Source organism: Hemicordylus capensis, chromosome 3 (assembly GCF_027244095.1).
Source record: "Hemicordylus capensis ecotype Gifberg chromosome 3, rHemCap1.1.pri, whole genome shotgun sequence".
Classification (NCBI taxonomy): Eukaryota; Metazoa; Chordata; class Lepidosauria; order Squamata; family Cordylidae; genus Hemicordylus; species Hemicordylus capensis.
Window position 1 is genome coordinate 241,602,619 of NC_069659.1, and position 16,810 is coordinate 241,619,428.

The 16,810-nt window shown below is 43.7% G+C and overlaps 1 protein-coding gene across 2 annotated transcripts in view; it reads right to left on the reverse strand.

Annotated features, from left to right (window-relative positions):
* Positions 1-16,810, reverse strand: part of PRKG1 (protein kinase cGMP-dependent 1) — a 1,007,212-nt gene that overhangs the window by 916,885 nt on the left and 73,517 nt on the right. For both annotated transcript variants that reach the window (XM_053305274.1, XM_053305273.1), the window contains exon 2: positions 9,734-9,900. In XM_053305274.1, coding sequence (XP_053161249.1) covers positions 9,734-9,900 — 167 coding nt within the window. The remainder of the gene's footprint in view (positions 1-9,733; positions 9,901-16,810) is intronic.

Here is a 16,810-nt window from a genome sequence, read left to right on the forward strand (position 1 = left end):
GCAGCGGTCGCACAGGGACACAGCCAGGAAGGGGAGAGAGTCAAAGACATGGAGGGGTGTGCAGGAGGGTGGGTGAAGTTGGAGAAGGCAGGAGAGAGGGTATCGGAAAGGTGATACGAATGAGGAAACTACATATGGGGCAGTATTAAAAGCCTGGCTACAGAAGGGTGGTCTGGGAAGAATTGTGGGGGAAGCTCCACCCTATGTAAAAATGGTGATGGCCAGGGATGAATAGACAGAAGCCTGAGGGAGATAGGACTAGGGAAAGGCAAGATCCTGAACAAAGGCATCCACGGCCAATGGGGTACAGCGTGAAGTAATCTGCCATGGCCATTCTGAGACCAACATCCAACTCAAGGAGGCAAGCAGTCCAACCTGCCAGTGGCCAGACCTAGGTAGGATCCACACCACTCAATCTTTCTTTTCAAATTACTCATCTGCTGTTATACAAATAATCTCATATGTAGAAATATTTCAAGAGAACTCAGAAAATGTAATAACAAAACATTGCTAAAAATTGTGGATCTGGGCAATTAAGACAAGCTTGTAACAAAACCATTAAACCACAATTATTTATTTATGTTGCAAACACCCATGGGCCATGGCAACAATAATAAAGAAAATATTAGAAGTTATACAGCATAAAAAGAATGCATATAGTGTAAAATCTCAATCTAAGTATTTTCCTTTTATGCACAATGTGCTTTTCTGAATGCATAACCATTCCCTGAAACCGTCCGTAGGAAAGTAAACAAAGCCATTAATAAAGCATAGCAAAACTCAATATACATGTCGAACATGCTAAGGGGAGACAGTAATGGAGGAAACAAGGATAGCAGTAGATACAGATGAGGATTATGTCAGGCATAACTCATCTACTAAATTGAAAAAGGTTTTTCCAGTGGGGTAGATGGTGTTCTCGTTTTGGATTAAATTAGCAAGTAGGGGAAATACATCTACATCCTAATAGCTAGGTTGTTTGCAGCCATGATGTTGAGGCACTTACCAGGGTCATGCAGGCTTAGTTCAGAGTCTAAATGAAACTGAATGATCTCTAGATGTGTCACACAATATATAAGCCTGGAGAGTGTTAAGCTGAGGCAGGCGTAGAAGCTGAATTGACAGTTGCTGTGTCAACTGAGAAACAGCACTGAGGCGATGGAAGCTGCATCCCAGACAGGATCCAGTGAGATTAAACACCCGAGGAAACCTGAGGGAGGAATGGACTCGTTCAAGGGACAGTATTCACTATTGCAGGCATATCCTGCACAGGATTCAGGAGTACAGAGAAACACCAATACCAGCTTCGCTGGTGTCAGAACGACAGAGGCCTGAAGATAGGAACACTTCCACAATATGTCACCTTTAAAGGGGGCTGATGGTATACCACTTATCAAAGAGGTTGTTCAGGGGTATGATCCAGAGACATCGGATGTGGATACCTGATGAAAACAGGCCATCGCATGGAGAATGTCAAGCCCTTTAATGGACCCAACTCTTTGGCAGTGAGAAACTGTAACCTGTGTGGCTTGCTATGCAGAGGCTGGCTGATTGCAGCAAAAGGTTAGAGTAGATGGCCAACATTCTACACAACATACCATGGATGGTTCTACACTGCCTGTGCTGCAGACACCTAAGACCAGGGCTCAGTGGCGCACCTAGATTATTTTGGCGCCCGGACCTGAAGGCTTTGGAGGCCACCCCTGCCATAAGGCCCCACCGCCTCCCCCATTGCAAAGCATTTAACCCTTCCTTTCCCACATTGTCATCTTTGCAATACATGTGATCTTTCTGGGTGCTTTACTCGCAATCATGAATAAGTCTGCTTGGACCCACTTTGGGGGTGGCTCTGTCTTTGATCCAGCCACAGCCAGCTGTGATCCAGAACCCACACTTGCCTGGGCATAAGTGGCCAGAAGTGCTCTCGCCACTTTCTGTGTCACATCTCCCACCAATCCCACATCAGCGGCCATGTCAGCCAGATGCCAGGGAGCCCCATGCGTGGCAGCAGAGAAAGACAAAGCAGGGGGAAGAGGGGAGGGGAAGACCACCTCAGTCCGAGCAGGGGGACCCTGGAGAGGCAGGTGGGGAGATGGGCGGCAGGAGCCCAGAGCCCAGCGGAAGACCATCCAGGGCGCAAGAAGGGGCCCAGGAAGATCAGCCGTGGCCCTCCTCCAGGACATGGGGGCAGGCTAGTGACTGGGGCCCTGGCGGTGAGAACCAGGAAGAAGCCAGAGAAGGGAAGGAACCGGGGAGGACTCAGGCTAAGAGGGAGGGAGGATGGAGCAGCGCTAGACAGATGCAAGAGGAGGAGGAGAAGGTCCGGGCAGGAAAGGAGGGCAGCAAAGAGAGAGAGAGGGAGGAGGAGGAGGAGGAGGAGGAGAAGGAGGAGGAAAGAAAGCAATGGGAACAGCTGAGAAAATGCAAGAAGGAGTGACCAGGGGGCTGTTGCAATGCAATTTGGTTTAATTACACACACTTCCTAGCGGAGCAGCAGCAGGTGAGCATGCCGGGGTGGGCGTGGGTTGGCAACAGGAGGCCCCCCCAGGACATTTGGAGCCCCCCTGGACTCAGAAGCCATGGGCTGGTACCCAAAAGTCTGGGGGTAAGAGTGCCTCTGCCAGGGCTGCTGTGCAAGAGTGCTCTTGCCTTAATACAGCAAATTGCACATTTGAGTTTGCATGATGCTATGGCCATTATCTCAATTGGCTTTAGCATCACACAAGAACAATTGCACAATTTCCCATATTAGCACAACAGTACTCTTGTGCAACAGTGCCTGAAATCTTTTAGAGACACTCAGCAGCATGGGGCAGTGTGAAACTCCGCTCGATATGCTTCACAGCACATCAGCTGAAGTGTTCAGGCCCTTTACATCAATTCATAAGCACTCAAATTCTCTTGTATATATAGAGAGAGAGAATATATTTTTTCTCTCCTTTATAAGCTGGAAATTAGGCATGTGTGAACCGATTCTTGTTTGAACCCAATTCAACTCAAACTGGGGTGGTTTGAGTGATCCGAGTTCGAAGCTGCTTGTCCCTCCAAAAGGGGGTGCCGGTCTGAGTTCAAGCCGGACCAGTTTGAACCAATTTAGGGTTCTGCTCATAAAGAGATAGATGGCAGCAGGGATGGCGGCAGAGGCAGCTCCCTTCAACCCCCACCGGCCTCCCTGGTTTGGCCCTTCTGCGGCCTGGGCCTACTGCAGCCTCCGTGCATGTGTGGAGGTGTACCGCGCATGTGTGGAGAGCAGATTCAGGCCTTCGGCAGCCTGGTTTGCACCTCCGTACATGCATGGAGGCGCAAACCAGGCCACAGAAGGCCTGAACCAGGCCACAGCTGTCCTGGGGAAGGCCAGCGGAGTTTATGTGTAGCCCCCCTCCCGCTACCATCCCCACCGCTGCTGCTTGCTCAGGGTAAGGTCCCCTGACTTCCTTATCTCTTTCTTTTAACCTTATGGAAGCCCCCCTACCCTTGTGCTGGTAAACGGGAATTCTTACCAGATTCCCCTTTATGAGCAGAACAACAAACCAGTCCGCAAATCAGTTTGAACTGGGTCCAGTTCGTCTGGATTTTGAACTGGACTGGCCTGGGTCAGTTCAAATTCGAACCAAACCAGCCTAGCCAGTTCAATGCACATCCCTACTGGAAATGTGTTGCATTAAGAAAATGCAGGTGTATGGAAATCATCAACTTTTTTGCATTCAAAGCTTTGAATGTCTGCAAGCTGCACCTTTGTAAACTCCACAGACTTTGTAAACTCCAAGTCAGAGTTTACATATGCTGCTGCTTATGCGGCTTATAAAAGCAGATAGGACAGGATTCAAGGTGTGCTGTGCTGGTCTGCAACTAAATAAATTGTAGCTGCAAATGATAGGAGTTGTAGACCAACCATTGCAGGAAATCTTAGGCTAGTACAAGTGGCTAAGGACATTACAGTTGGGCGGAGCAGAAGTTCAGGAGCTGCATGCAAGGGAGAATCTTCTGGGATTTCTAAGACTCTGTGCAAATGTTGAATAACAAAATATGTGCAGCTGCTTAAATGTCTGCTCCATTGTGTGGTGAGTGGTTAACCTCCTAAGTACAAAACAAACAGAAAAAGAGACCAGCACAACCCCAAAAATGAATTTCTCTTCACAGAGTCCTGGGCAGACAACTAAGCTCCAGTGAATACTGGGGCTGTGTTAAAAGTGTGATCGCTGGAACACACATCTAATCAACCAAAGCATGCCACTGATCCTGCTGTCATAACCCTAGTTATCCCTTATCCATTGCATTGCCTAAACTGCCACTGTTAATTTCTGTATGATTTTATTATTCTAAGGCATTTCAGTATACATATGGGGCTACATAAATAATTTTATGTAATGATTACCTAATCAGACAAAGAGAGGCTGGTTGAAATGTGAGGTCAAGAAGTAATAAACCAGAATCCTGAAGATTTTCACTACATTATTGTTCCTGATGCTGAGATGATTCTTGAAAGGCACATTTTCGAAACAACTGAATATACAGAAATGGATCTCTGGGTCAGGCAGAAGAATGTTTGCAATCTATATTATCTTTACTAACTAAATTAAGCTCTGAGTCAGGAAGAGGAATGTTTACAATCTAGATTACCACAGGTAAGGGTCTCCCTCACTTTCAGTCATCACTCAGCTCACCACCTCATGGGCTGCCAATGTTTCAGGCAGTGGTAATTTGCATATTAAGACAATGTCAACTGTTCTAGTCTATTTACTGAGCCCAATGGTTTTATCTAAGACATGCCAAGTCTTCTAAACCAATCTAACAGAGGTAATAGATTGTACATCATAATAATTATCTGTGGTTCTCTCTGTAAATTCTAACTCATTTTAACTCCAGTTAAAACAATAAACAGAATTGAACCAATAACTATCCAATCCAGCTAGTTAAGCACCTTAAAAACCCTCAGGAAACTCCCCTCCTAAATTATCCACTAAATTCTCAACTAGTAAAACTGGGGACCAAATTTCAGCAATTTTGGAGGGAGGGGGGAGCTGAGAAATTTCACATCCCACTGACAGTTGCCATTTTTGCCTGGAACCCCTTTAGAATGACACTGCATTGTGACTAGTGCTGATCTGAACAGGCCCCATTTTTGGTCAGTGAACAGGCCTCATGCGCAGACCTTGGTGTGTTTTATGATGAAGGTACAAAATTCATAAAATTTCATGAGTGGTTTAGTGTTAGTTAGTGGTAGGTGTCTTATAGCTCTATCTCTATCTCTATCTCTATCTAATCAACATGCTGCAGCTATGTGAGTGGTGGCAGCAGAGGCACTGGAAGCATTATAGCTCATCCTAGCAGCCAGCCAACTCTATCCAGTCCTGTTTTTCCCATAATGCCTTGATAATTGCACTACATGATGTAGCATTATTCCAGGGCCATTCTGAGAACAAAAATGGCAGCCAAACAGAACCAGCTGCCATGAAGCAGCCTAGCACTCATGGTGCTGCTTCTGCCTTCAAAGGCACAACATAAATTGAAAATAAAGATAAACATAACACCTGTTATTTCCACTACCAAACAGCAGTAAGTCTTCAATTTTTTAAAAATGTCTCTAATTTTTACTCATCTCTGAAATTTCTCTTCTTTTAACATAACGAACATGAACACCGCAGAAGTATTTACTGTTGTTGTTTTAAGTTCCAACAAGTTGTTTTTGTTTTGTTTTGTTTTGCTACAATAAATTACTTATACATAGCTTTTTTGTTCTTTGTTGGTATGGTGCTTCCCCTCGCATTTGTTTCCATCTACTTCTTTTCTTAACATGCTTTTAAAATTTCTCCTCCTTGAACCTTTGAATTTTGTAAAAATTACTTCTAGGAGAATTTTCAGTTCAGTTGTAGGTTTAACCATATGCTTAATTCCTACTAAAATCAATAATATTCTGAAAGAGCTTAAGTTGAGGTGGATGTCTTATATAGATCAACAGTTCCTAAAACCTTTCAGTGGACTTTATAACAAGGGTAGCTCCAGGGGGGCAAAGGAGATAATTGCCCCCGGATAAGTAGCTGCCTCACCACCATGCTAGGGATGTGCACAGACCGGTCCGGAGCCCATTCTAAGGGCCTGGGGCCAGTTTGGTGGTTCGACGCCGGGGGTGGACCTTTAAGGGTGGGGGAGTGTGTACTTACCCCTCCCGCTGCTTCTCCCCCTCCAGAACTCCTGTTTTTGAAAGCATTCGGGGTGGCAGGGTACCTCCCTGCCACCCCTTCCCCTGTTCCTCATCAAAAGGCTTCAAAAGCCCGACTGCGTATGCACACGCGCACGCATTACGTCCGTGCATCACGTGCATATACACGTTGGATGTGTGCACGCGCAACATGTTCACGCATGCAACACATGGACGTCACATGCGCAATGTGTGCATGAGCAGTCAGGCTTTTGAAGCCTTTTGACAAGGAACAGGGGCCCAAATGCTTTCAAAAACAGGAGTGCTAGAGGGGGGAAAGCGGCGGGAAGGGTAAGTACATCCCATCTGCCACCCCAAATGCTTTCAAAAACAGGAGCGCTGGAGGGTAGAAAGCGGCAGGAGGGGTAAGTACACCCTCCCCCACCCTTAAAGAGCCCCCCTACCCAGTGCCAGACTGCAGAGTTGCAGTTCCATGCACACCACTACACCATGCCCATTCTGTTTCAGAAATGTAATATGTGGGACACAGTTTGCCCATCTATAAATGCACTTCAGACTATAAATGCACTTCTTTGCCACACTCTTTTTTTATGGTGCCACGACTGCTTCAAAATTATTCTGGAAAGTATTATTTATTTATTTATTTATTTATTTATTTATTTATACATACCCTGCCCAAACTTACATCTCTGGGCTGCGGTTATGATAAGGTAACCTTATTATCATAAGGTTAGATATCTACAAAGAGAACACAAGTCTATCCTCATGAATTTAGTATATCCATATGTTTAATAGTAGTAGGTGATTACAAACTACAGAAGTTGCATTTCCAGCTTGAGTGTTGTAACATATTTGTGGCAAGCGATATTTGTTCCCCACTAAAGACAGGATGCACGTTACCTTGGCAAAAGATACCTGGTTCCCTCAGCCAACCTGGATGGCTTTAAGAGGGGTTTGGATAACTTCATGGAGGAGAGATCTATCAACGGCTACTAGTCGGAGGGCTATAGGCCACCTACAGCCTCAGAGGCAGGATGCTTCTGAATACCAGTTGCAGGGGAGTAACAGCAGGAGAGAGGGCAGGCCCTCAACTCCTGCCTATAGGTTCCCAGTGGCATCTGGTGGGCCACTGTGTGAAACAGGATACTGGACTAGATGGGCTATGGGCCTGATCCAGCAGGGCTGTTCTTATGTTCTTATTAAGATATGTTCCCAAACCCATGTTTGCCGAGATAACATTTAAAGGGGTTGGCACATCTAGGGGAGAATCAGCAGGTCCTCCACATTCCCGATTCTCCTCTGCTTTTCCAAGCTCATTCTCCCCGCAGCCAAGCTTATTTCCAATGTCAGAATGTGTCTGAGGGGGGAAATAATATGAGTAATGGCCAACAGACATTTTCAGAGGAGAACTGGTTAGTGCGGATTTTCCTCCATCCTGCCAATTATCTTCTTCAAGTGCCTTCCCAACCTTTGTATGAACACATGAAGGAGTCTCTGCCTCCTAAACCTCCTATAATGTGTTGTTCTGTAATCACAAAAAGAGCATAACAAACATTTTGAAAAATGTATTACAGCTTTCCATGTAAAATGAAAAGCAATTTTGTTTAGCAACCTTTCTCATACACGAACACAGTACACAGTACACTAGAAAGAAGAATGTGCACATTTCAGCTGGCGAAAAGCAAAACTGTCCTTTGACCAAAGGACTTAGCCTTAAAAGGACAAAATCGAACCGTTTTATGATAGTAGGTTTTTTTAAAGCTGTGATTTCAAAGGATCTGGCATTAAATCACATTTCAAAGCATGACTTGTGGCTTTGAGCCTCATTTTATTTATTTGAACAACCAAAAAACAAAAAGGAAATGTAATCTTCAAATATGCATGGGCATGATCCAGCCAAAATAAAGCAACTTCAGGTCCCATTAATCAAGGATAATTTTTAATTTATCCATAAATTTATTTTAAACTTAATTTAAGAACAAGTTCTTAAATCTATCACATTGAAATCAGTGAACTTAAAAATACTTAACATTTGATTGGAACATGACCTTACTTTCAAAGGGAATATTTTGCTCAGAAAAGCAGAATACTAGCCAGTACTATAAGTATAGTTCATTAACTCCATTACCAATCTTTATTCACAACAGAACCCTAGAGACAGTTTTGACAACAACAACAAAAAAGGGAGCCACAATACAGATTTATACACTTAATAAACCTTAAAATCAAAGGCAGTAGGCCACGACCAGAAAAAGAACATGGCCTTGGAATCTGTATCTGATCACTATGATATGGACTCTCATACAAGCAAGTTGTTGCCCTTTACTCCTCGTTTGCCCTTCTGCCAGTTTCCCCAAGAGGAAACTTCTGCCAAATTGCAACCAATGCACCAACTTTAACCTGGAAGGATGGGTAAACTAGCCTCTTGCCCTTCTAAGCCTCCTTGCCCCGCTTTCTCTTTTCAGCCTTCCCACTTTCAAGCACTTTCCATGCCAGGTTCCGGTCTAAGCACCAAGCCAATCAATCTTTAATTACAACTTCAAGTTAAATTATAAGCTATACTCTTGCCTAGAATATAAGTGAAGATTTATTGCCTTGCCTAACTAAACCTTTGCATTCTGTACCCCCATATACCTTCAAAAAACCCCTCTGAACTGAATCTTTGCCTCCTCATTTTTTCCGAAATGCAAAACTTGCTGAAATTGGTACTGAAACCAAACTGCTTCCTCTAGCCAAGCTAATTCCCCCACGCTAAGCCAAAAGCACAGCCGGAGTATCTAGCCAGCACTTTGTTCTGGTAACAGTATATATATTATCAACTGAAAACAGGGCTTCCAGTTTAAAGTTTTATGACTACATATTGTAACAATCCACCATCTCCTTATTACTGTGAAGGAATCTCCTGGTTTTAACATCAGAAGCTGCAATACACTCCAAACATTTCACAGGATTTTGGACAGAATAGTGAAAGTAAATACAGAAAAAGATCAAGGCCACTTCCCAGGTTACAATTCAACAAGCAATAGAAATCTGCAAGTCAGATCTGCACTGGATGTTCTCCAACATACATCCAATCCACTGGATTTGCCATTCTGTCCTGCATCTAATCTACAGTGAGTTATCATATTATTTGCGTAGTAAATGCGGCCTTCCTAGTAGCAGGAGCAAGACAACACCACACCATATGACTCTTGCTTTTAAAAAGACACAATTTGTAATACTCCCACTTTAGATAGATTATTCAAAGCAAGTACAGTATATAAAAATCATGGCCTGAGAAGGGAAAATGCAAATATGTGGGAAGTCTGCTCACTGAGTATGGATGGATGAAACACAAATGCTAATGTTCTATATTGTAAATTAGAATACTTCTAATGATAATATTCATAACTTTTAGGATACTTATTAGGCACAAAGCCAACATGGAATCAGTCAAAAACCATAAGCAAACGCCACCCTGTTCTCAAACAAATATGTCTGTTCCATGTAACACTGGAATAGTCTCTTTGGAAGCTGCTAAAGAAAATAGCATACCGTACATATAACTTTCAAAGTATTAGCTGTACAACATACCTTCCATGACATATACCAGTGAGCCCACATCTCCCTCTTTGATGATGCAGCTGTCTTTTCCATATTCCACTGGATACATACAATCCACAATCTCCTGGATCTGAGACAGTTCTAGATTCTTCATGAAGTCATTGTCAAGGATAGCTTCCTTAATTAGATCCTTTGACCTATAGGGAGAAAGTAAACATTTATCTATGTGTCCAAATCGAAAATCTCTCTTAGACAATATCGGGTAATGTGTTAAATTTTGCAGTGAAATATGTTCTAACTGATATTCTTAAGTGGAAGAATTGCAGCTCTCTCGCAAAACCTAAATCAAAGTCCAACAGCGCTGAAGAAGTATATGATTAACATCCATGTGGTTTTTAAAGGGTAATATTTTAAGTTCGTGAGCCATGAGAAGATAAGAGTTGTTCCAAATATTCTTGACACTCTTTGGACCACAGATGTTAGCCACAAATGAGATATTGGTCCAGTTCAGACAGGACATAAACCATAGTTGTTACATGTCTTCTCACTGAGTACATGTTACGTGCCCCACAATGAGCCTTGAGACCACATGGCTCTTCTTCCTCCATCCCTCCTGCACATGAAGGTAAGAGATCAGAAGTGGAAGGTTCAAATTTTCAGTAATCTGCAGTTTGCAGTTGTTTCTGAATGCAGCAAACTGTGATATCTGCAAGTCATAGCTTGTCCTCAAAGCATGATTGGAAACCAAGGGCAAATCATGCTTTCAGATCCCATGTTTGTTTCATTATTACAAAAAAAAAAAAGGCTAATATATAGTGCTTCTGTCTGTATTGCAATGAAACATTTGTGCAATTGCACATGAACAGTCTTGTGCAAACACAAGAAGTTACACAAACTAAGTTGCATGACAGATAACCATTGGAAATAATGGCCATCCATCGTGCAATGCCATTTGCAGAATGTTGCACTTTTATGCAAGAGTGCGCTTGCACAATTATGCAAACACGTCATTACAATGCAGACAGAAGACTATGGAGTATATTAGCCAAAATTATTGAATGGTTTGGGCCCAGAGTATTTAATGCAAATGCAAATGTGACAAATATTTATATACCACTTTTCAACCAAAGTTCCCAAAGTGGTTTATAAATAAATAAATAAAATGGCTCCCTGTCCCCCACAATCTAAAAAAGAAACATAAGATAAACACCAGCAACAGCCACTGGAGGAATGCTATGCTGTGGATGGAGAGGGCCCTTTGTTCTCCCTTGGCTAAATAAAGAGAATCACCACTTTAAAAAGTGCTCAGATTTGCTCTTTGCTCAATTAGCATTTAAGAGAGCACCTTCTTCTTCATGAACCCCACTGCCTCTTAAGATCATCGGGGAAGTCCGGTTGCATTTGACGGTGACCAAAACCAGACCTTCTCTAGGGTCGTCCCAGGGCTCTGGAACACACTCCCAAATGAAATTAGAACTCCCCATCTCTGGCTGTTCTTAAGTGACTCTTGAAAATGCACCTTTTAAAATCAGGCTTTTAGTTTATAATGTCTTAAAGTTTTATTGATGGCTATTTTAATTTGTTTAATATGATTTAAGGTTTTGATTGCTGTGTTTTAATTGGTAAACCACACAGAAATTTTATATGGTGCCATATATAAATGGAGAGGCGCAATTCTTAATGGACTTCAGGGCAGAAGCCCATGCCCCAGCAGCCCCTGCTCTCCCAAATGCGGCAGTTCTGTCTCCCACCAGCTGCCACCGTTGTACTGCCACCCACCTGGCAGGAATCTCCTGTTGTGGTTGGACTACCAGCGCAGCCCTCCACAGGCAGTGAGGCTTGCTAGCTGCAACCCCAAGCAGCGCCCCTGATCTTCTGGTGGGCAGGGCCAGTGGTGGCTTGCCTAGAAAAGCGCCGTGTGAGCCCAGCCCTCTGTCCCGTTTGCAGCACGCTAATCGGTTCACCCCAGAGTGCCTGTGCATCGCATTGTACCCACTCCTTCCTATTTTGCTGCAGCTGCTGCTTCTAGTTCAGCCTCTAGCATCTTCAGTACAGCAGCAGTGGTTAGCAAGGTCCCCCAGGCCAGATAAACCAGGGGGACAGCGATAAACCAAGGGATAAACCAGCAAAGAGGAGTGGAAGGAAGGAAGAAGATTCCTGCCTCACAGCCAGTCGGCTGTTTGCTTGCTCGTTTGCTTGCTTGCTTGCTTCCTTTCTGGCATATGCCTTCATTCCCTGCTGAGTTGCCTGGACTCAGTAAGTTTTAAGTTACCCTGCTCCCCCAGGGGTGTAGCTATAATTGAGCAAAAGGGTTCAAAGAACCCGGGCCCCAGCTCCTGAGGGCCCTCCAGATCCACCCCCCAGCTCCACCCCTCCCTATTTTCTTCATTATCTCCCTCACTCTAGGGGGCCACCAGAGAGAAGGATGAACACAGGCCCCCTCTCCCCTAGCAGATTTGATGGGAACACAGGGTCCCTCTCCCCTACGCCCCTGCCCCATGCCCCCCCTCACAGGAGCTGTTTCCTTTTCTTTTTTCTTCCTGTGGGAGGAGGGTGCTCCCCCACCTGCCTTTACTGATCAGCCACCATTCAGGCTACGGAATAAAACTTTCAGAGAGTGGTGGTGAAAGAAGAACACTCCTTTGCAGTTCCCAAGCAATTTAGGAGGCAAACAGATTCAGGATGGAGAAAAAACAAGCCAGAAGCATGGAGTGGTCAGTGTAGGGGGAGAAACACGATCCTGCCCTTGACTTCTGTTGCCCTTTTTGGAGGGAAAAAGGGAAGGTGGGGGAGGGGAAGTGGGTAAGTCTCTATGGGTGTCTGCGTGGGGTTCTCGAGGGAGCTGTAGCAATTTTTTTGTTAACTCTTTCAATTGTCACTGCCATCTAGGTTTCCCAAACGTAGATTTTAACACCAGATTTGCAACTATTTTAAACCCCCTCCATATATAAATAAATGTAAGTATATAGGTATATAAATGTAAGTGCTATTGCTGTTGCTATTGCTATTCCTGTGTTGGAGGTGGTGTCCAGAGTTCCAGTGGTTCTGCTGCAAGTGCTGCAGGGTGGCTCAGATAACTTGGTGGCTGTTACCCATGAGTTGGCCCACTGGAAACAATGGGCTTACTTGTGTGTAACATTAAAGACTGGGTTTTACAGAAAGCGCCTTCTTTGTTATGAACCCTGCTAAGAACAGCCCTGCTGGATCAGGCACAAGGCCAATCTAGTCCAGCATCCTGTTTCACACAGGGGCCCACCAGATGCCTCTGGGGAACCCACAGGCAAGAGGTATGTGCATGCCCTCTCTCCTGCTGTTGCTCCCCTATTGCTCCCCTGTTGCCTGGTATAATCCTCTGGAGAGGTCAGGTTACAGTTGCCGCTGGCTCGTCTGGTGGCGACCCGGGACCGGGCTTTTTCTGTGGCGGCCCTAGGGCTCTGGAATATGCTCCCCACTAAAATAAGAGAATCTTCTTCTCTGTTTGTTTTCAGGAAGACCCTCAAGACTCACCTGCTTTTGCAGGCTTTTAATTAGAATTAATTTTAATAATTTGTTTTAATAACTTTTATGTTGTTTTATTGTGTTTTGTGGATTTCAATCTGTGACTTTTATATTGTTCTTAAATTTTGTACGCTGTCTAGAGATGTATATATCAAGCAGTATAAAAATATGATAAATAAATTAATAATAATAATTTGCTGTGTGGCGGCAGGAGGAGCTCATTTGTATGCTGCTGCTGTGTTGTCAATTCCCATCCCATTTCCCCAGCTAAGTATATTTTGCAGCAGCCTACCTCCTCGTTTTCTCAGTGAATCAATGTGACTGGCCCAGCAGCCCAAAGGAGGGACTTCTTCTTCTGACTGTGTCATGTGTCTCTGCTACTCTGCAGCTGCATGAGCTCTCTCCAGGTCAGGAAACCTATTCTTCCCTATATGTACCACTCTGGAGGGGAGGCTGGTGTTGAACAGTAAATTAAAATGCACCATTTGTCCCATGGGGTTCTGTGATTCAGTCAGAGGAAGGCTGGTGTTTGAAATGTGTGGGGAAAGGGGTGTATGAGTTGTATTTATTCTCAGATTATCCTGTTTTTAGCAAAGCACATTTATTGTAAAACCCAAGGGAAAGTGTTGTGGGATGCAAGGACAAGGCAGTGGAATGAAATCAGGAATATTAATAGTTTAATGAAATATATATTATGTACAGAGAGACAAGTGAAGACTGCTTTTCAGTGCTCTTGCTGCTGGCTGTTTGTTAGCCCTACAAGTAACTAAAGCCCTTTTCAAAAGCTGGTCTGGATCACGGAATGGATTAACCAAAAACCACACACATACCAATTAGCATATTTAAATTTTATGCATGTTTTTTCTGCAAAGGAGACTTTTTAGAGACTTTTTGGTTAACAGCACCAACTATTTCCACTTTTTTGGTGACAGATTTTGACTCTTTTCACCACCTGGGCCTGGCAATCCTACTACCATCCCTTTCCCTGCCTCTAAGGCTTGAGGTGTGTGGTAAGGGAGGGCAGAAAACTCATTGAAATGGTCAAAATATCAGCCCGGAACCAGGCCAGTTTGGTCCGGCACCCCTTGAACCCACCCACCCCGTTCTAGTACGGCGGGGGGTGGGGGGGTTCTCAACTTTCAAAGACTTAAAAAAAATTATTACCTTGAAAATTATCATCGAGGTTGGGGGGTGCTCGCTAAGGTCCCACTGCCCCCACTGGCCTTCAAAGCCTTTTCGGCCCTTTTTTGGGCCCATTTTTCGGCCCGTTCGGGCCTTGCTAAAAATGGCACAGTGGCCAAAATGACAGCTGCCACGCATGCACAAAAGGCCTCTGTGAGGCCTGGCATGACCTACAGCCTTGCAGAGGCCATTTGCGCATGCGCAGCAGCCATTTTTGTTTTGGCAGACATTTTTTAAAAATCAAAAATGGCCACCATGCATGTGCAAATGGCCTCTGTGAGGCTGTGGTCATGCCAGAAAAACGTGGGTCAAAAAATGGGCCAAAAAGGCCCAACGGGTGCACTTTGAAGGCCAGCGGGGGGAGGGGGAACCTCTGCACACACACCCCACCACCTCAACGATCATTTTCAAGGTAATTTTTTTTAAGTATGTGAAATTCATGAAACGCCCCCCCCCCCCCAACCATCGGGGTGGTTCTGGTTCTGGGGTCTATTGAGCTGGATGGTGTTTGGTCCGGGGGTCGAACCATTGAACCCCCAAACCAAAACCACAAACCTTGAACCCTCAAACCTGTCTGCACACCCCTATTGGCTTTTAGATATCACCTGAGTGCATTTTCTGATCCTTGTGCTTATTTAATGATCTATTGTAAAGTACTCTAAAGATTATGTAGCTGGTGGGAAAGCAAGAAACCTGTGTTTTAGGTTTTCAGTTGGCAGGCAGAGCCACATGTTGTTTTTGACAATTCTAAAAATGATTGCTAGAAATGGTTGTTGATTGATGTTCCATGTTGCATTTGAATTCATGGGCATGATGTGAGCAAGAATCTGTCCTTTGTTCAGAAATCTGTCAGCATGTGACCATATTGGGGATGGGGATGCATAAGGCCATTAGGTCCACCAACCAGGTGGTGAAATTACCTACAGTAGCTGCACCTTTGTATAAATGTGATAGATAAATAATACATAAATTATTAGAAGATTAAGTTATTCACTCAAGTACTTCTAATTTTTCTCCAAAACAACCATACAGAATAACGTTTTCAGAATGTTTCCTTTGTTTAGAACTTGTACAATGTAAATAGGAGTAGTTCTGTTGATTTTTTATATCTTGCTAAGTTTTTAATGAGGCATCAGCACAACACTTGAAGGATTATCTTCTACTCTGAATCACTCAAGCATAAATGTTAAGCAGTGCTCTACTCATAATAATTTACATACCACATTTTCCCACAGAATGTCTATCAAATCTATCTTTATCCATCTGATAATACAACAAATATAAAGGCTACAGACAATAATTGTTTAAAAGCATCTTAAGGGATTTTGTGCAAATGAGCATCTGAAAATTGTTAATGTGAACAAACTAGGGCTTAAGGAACAACATTTTAAATAGCAACATAAAATATAAATGCCATTATATACCCATGTCTGCTTTTGAGATTGTTTAGCTTTTTATCAAAACAAAAGCCAAAAACTAATATGTAACTAATTATTAAAGGCAAACAAATATATTTGTTGAGTCAGTTGATGTTAGGTTAGCATCCACATCAAAACAAAGTGCAACAGAGAATGTGTGCATTTTCCTGTATGAAGCATAAACATTTGTCTTCATCTAAGGTTGCCAGCAGACTAAAGAAGACTGGTATGTTTATTTGGGATCCATTCTCTTGAACATCTGCTGTGTTTATATCTATATACTTTTAGGTCCAGGTTTCACGTTAGTGGCAACACCCAGACTAGTCATCACTAAAGCAACACTGAAATAAGTGAGGCAAGTTAGTAACTAACTGAAGTACCATTAATTTCAGTGGGGCCTAGTAATAACGAATTAGTCCGGATGTTGTCCATTGTTTTTGCATAGTGACAGTTTCCGTCCATGGGAAGTGGTATTTTCCATGCCAGACAAAATGCTCTGTAGTTCAATAGTTGCCACTCTGACATGGCAAACACTAGCCCTCACCACATGAAATCTTGTCCATAAAAAGTAGCATGGTGAAACTCAGGATGAATGGAAGTGAAGTGTGCTGTCAAGTCGATTTTGACTCCTGGCACCCACAGAGCCCTGTGGTTTTCTTTTGGTAGAATACAGGAGGGGTTTACCACTGCCTCCTCCTGCGCAGTATGAGATGATGCCTTTCAGCATCTTCCTATATCACTGCTGCCCGATATAGTACCAGTGGGGATTCAAACCTAAATATAATGGGCCAGTTCAAACAATACCAGCAGCAGCACACATGAAGAAGGAGGGAGCATGCAAAGAGGACACACACACGCTACAGGATCCCCACTGGGACAAACTTCTAAAAAACAAAACATAACCTTTTACTCGATAGAATAAAACACTATAGAAAAAAAATCTATGAGAGGGCTGACAGAGGCACTCTAACCTCCAGACCTTGGGTCCCCGACCCATGGCCTCCAAAGA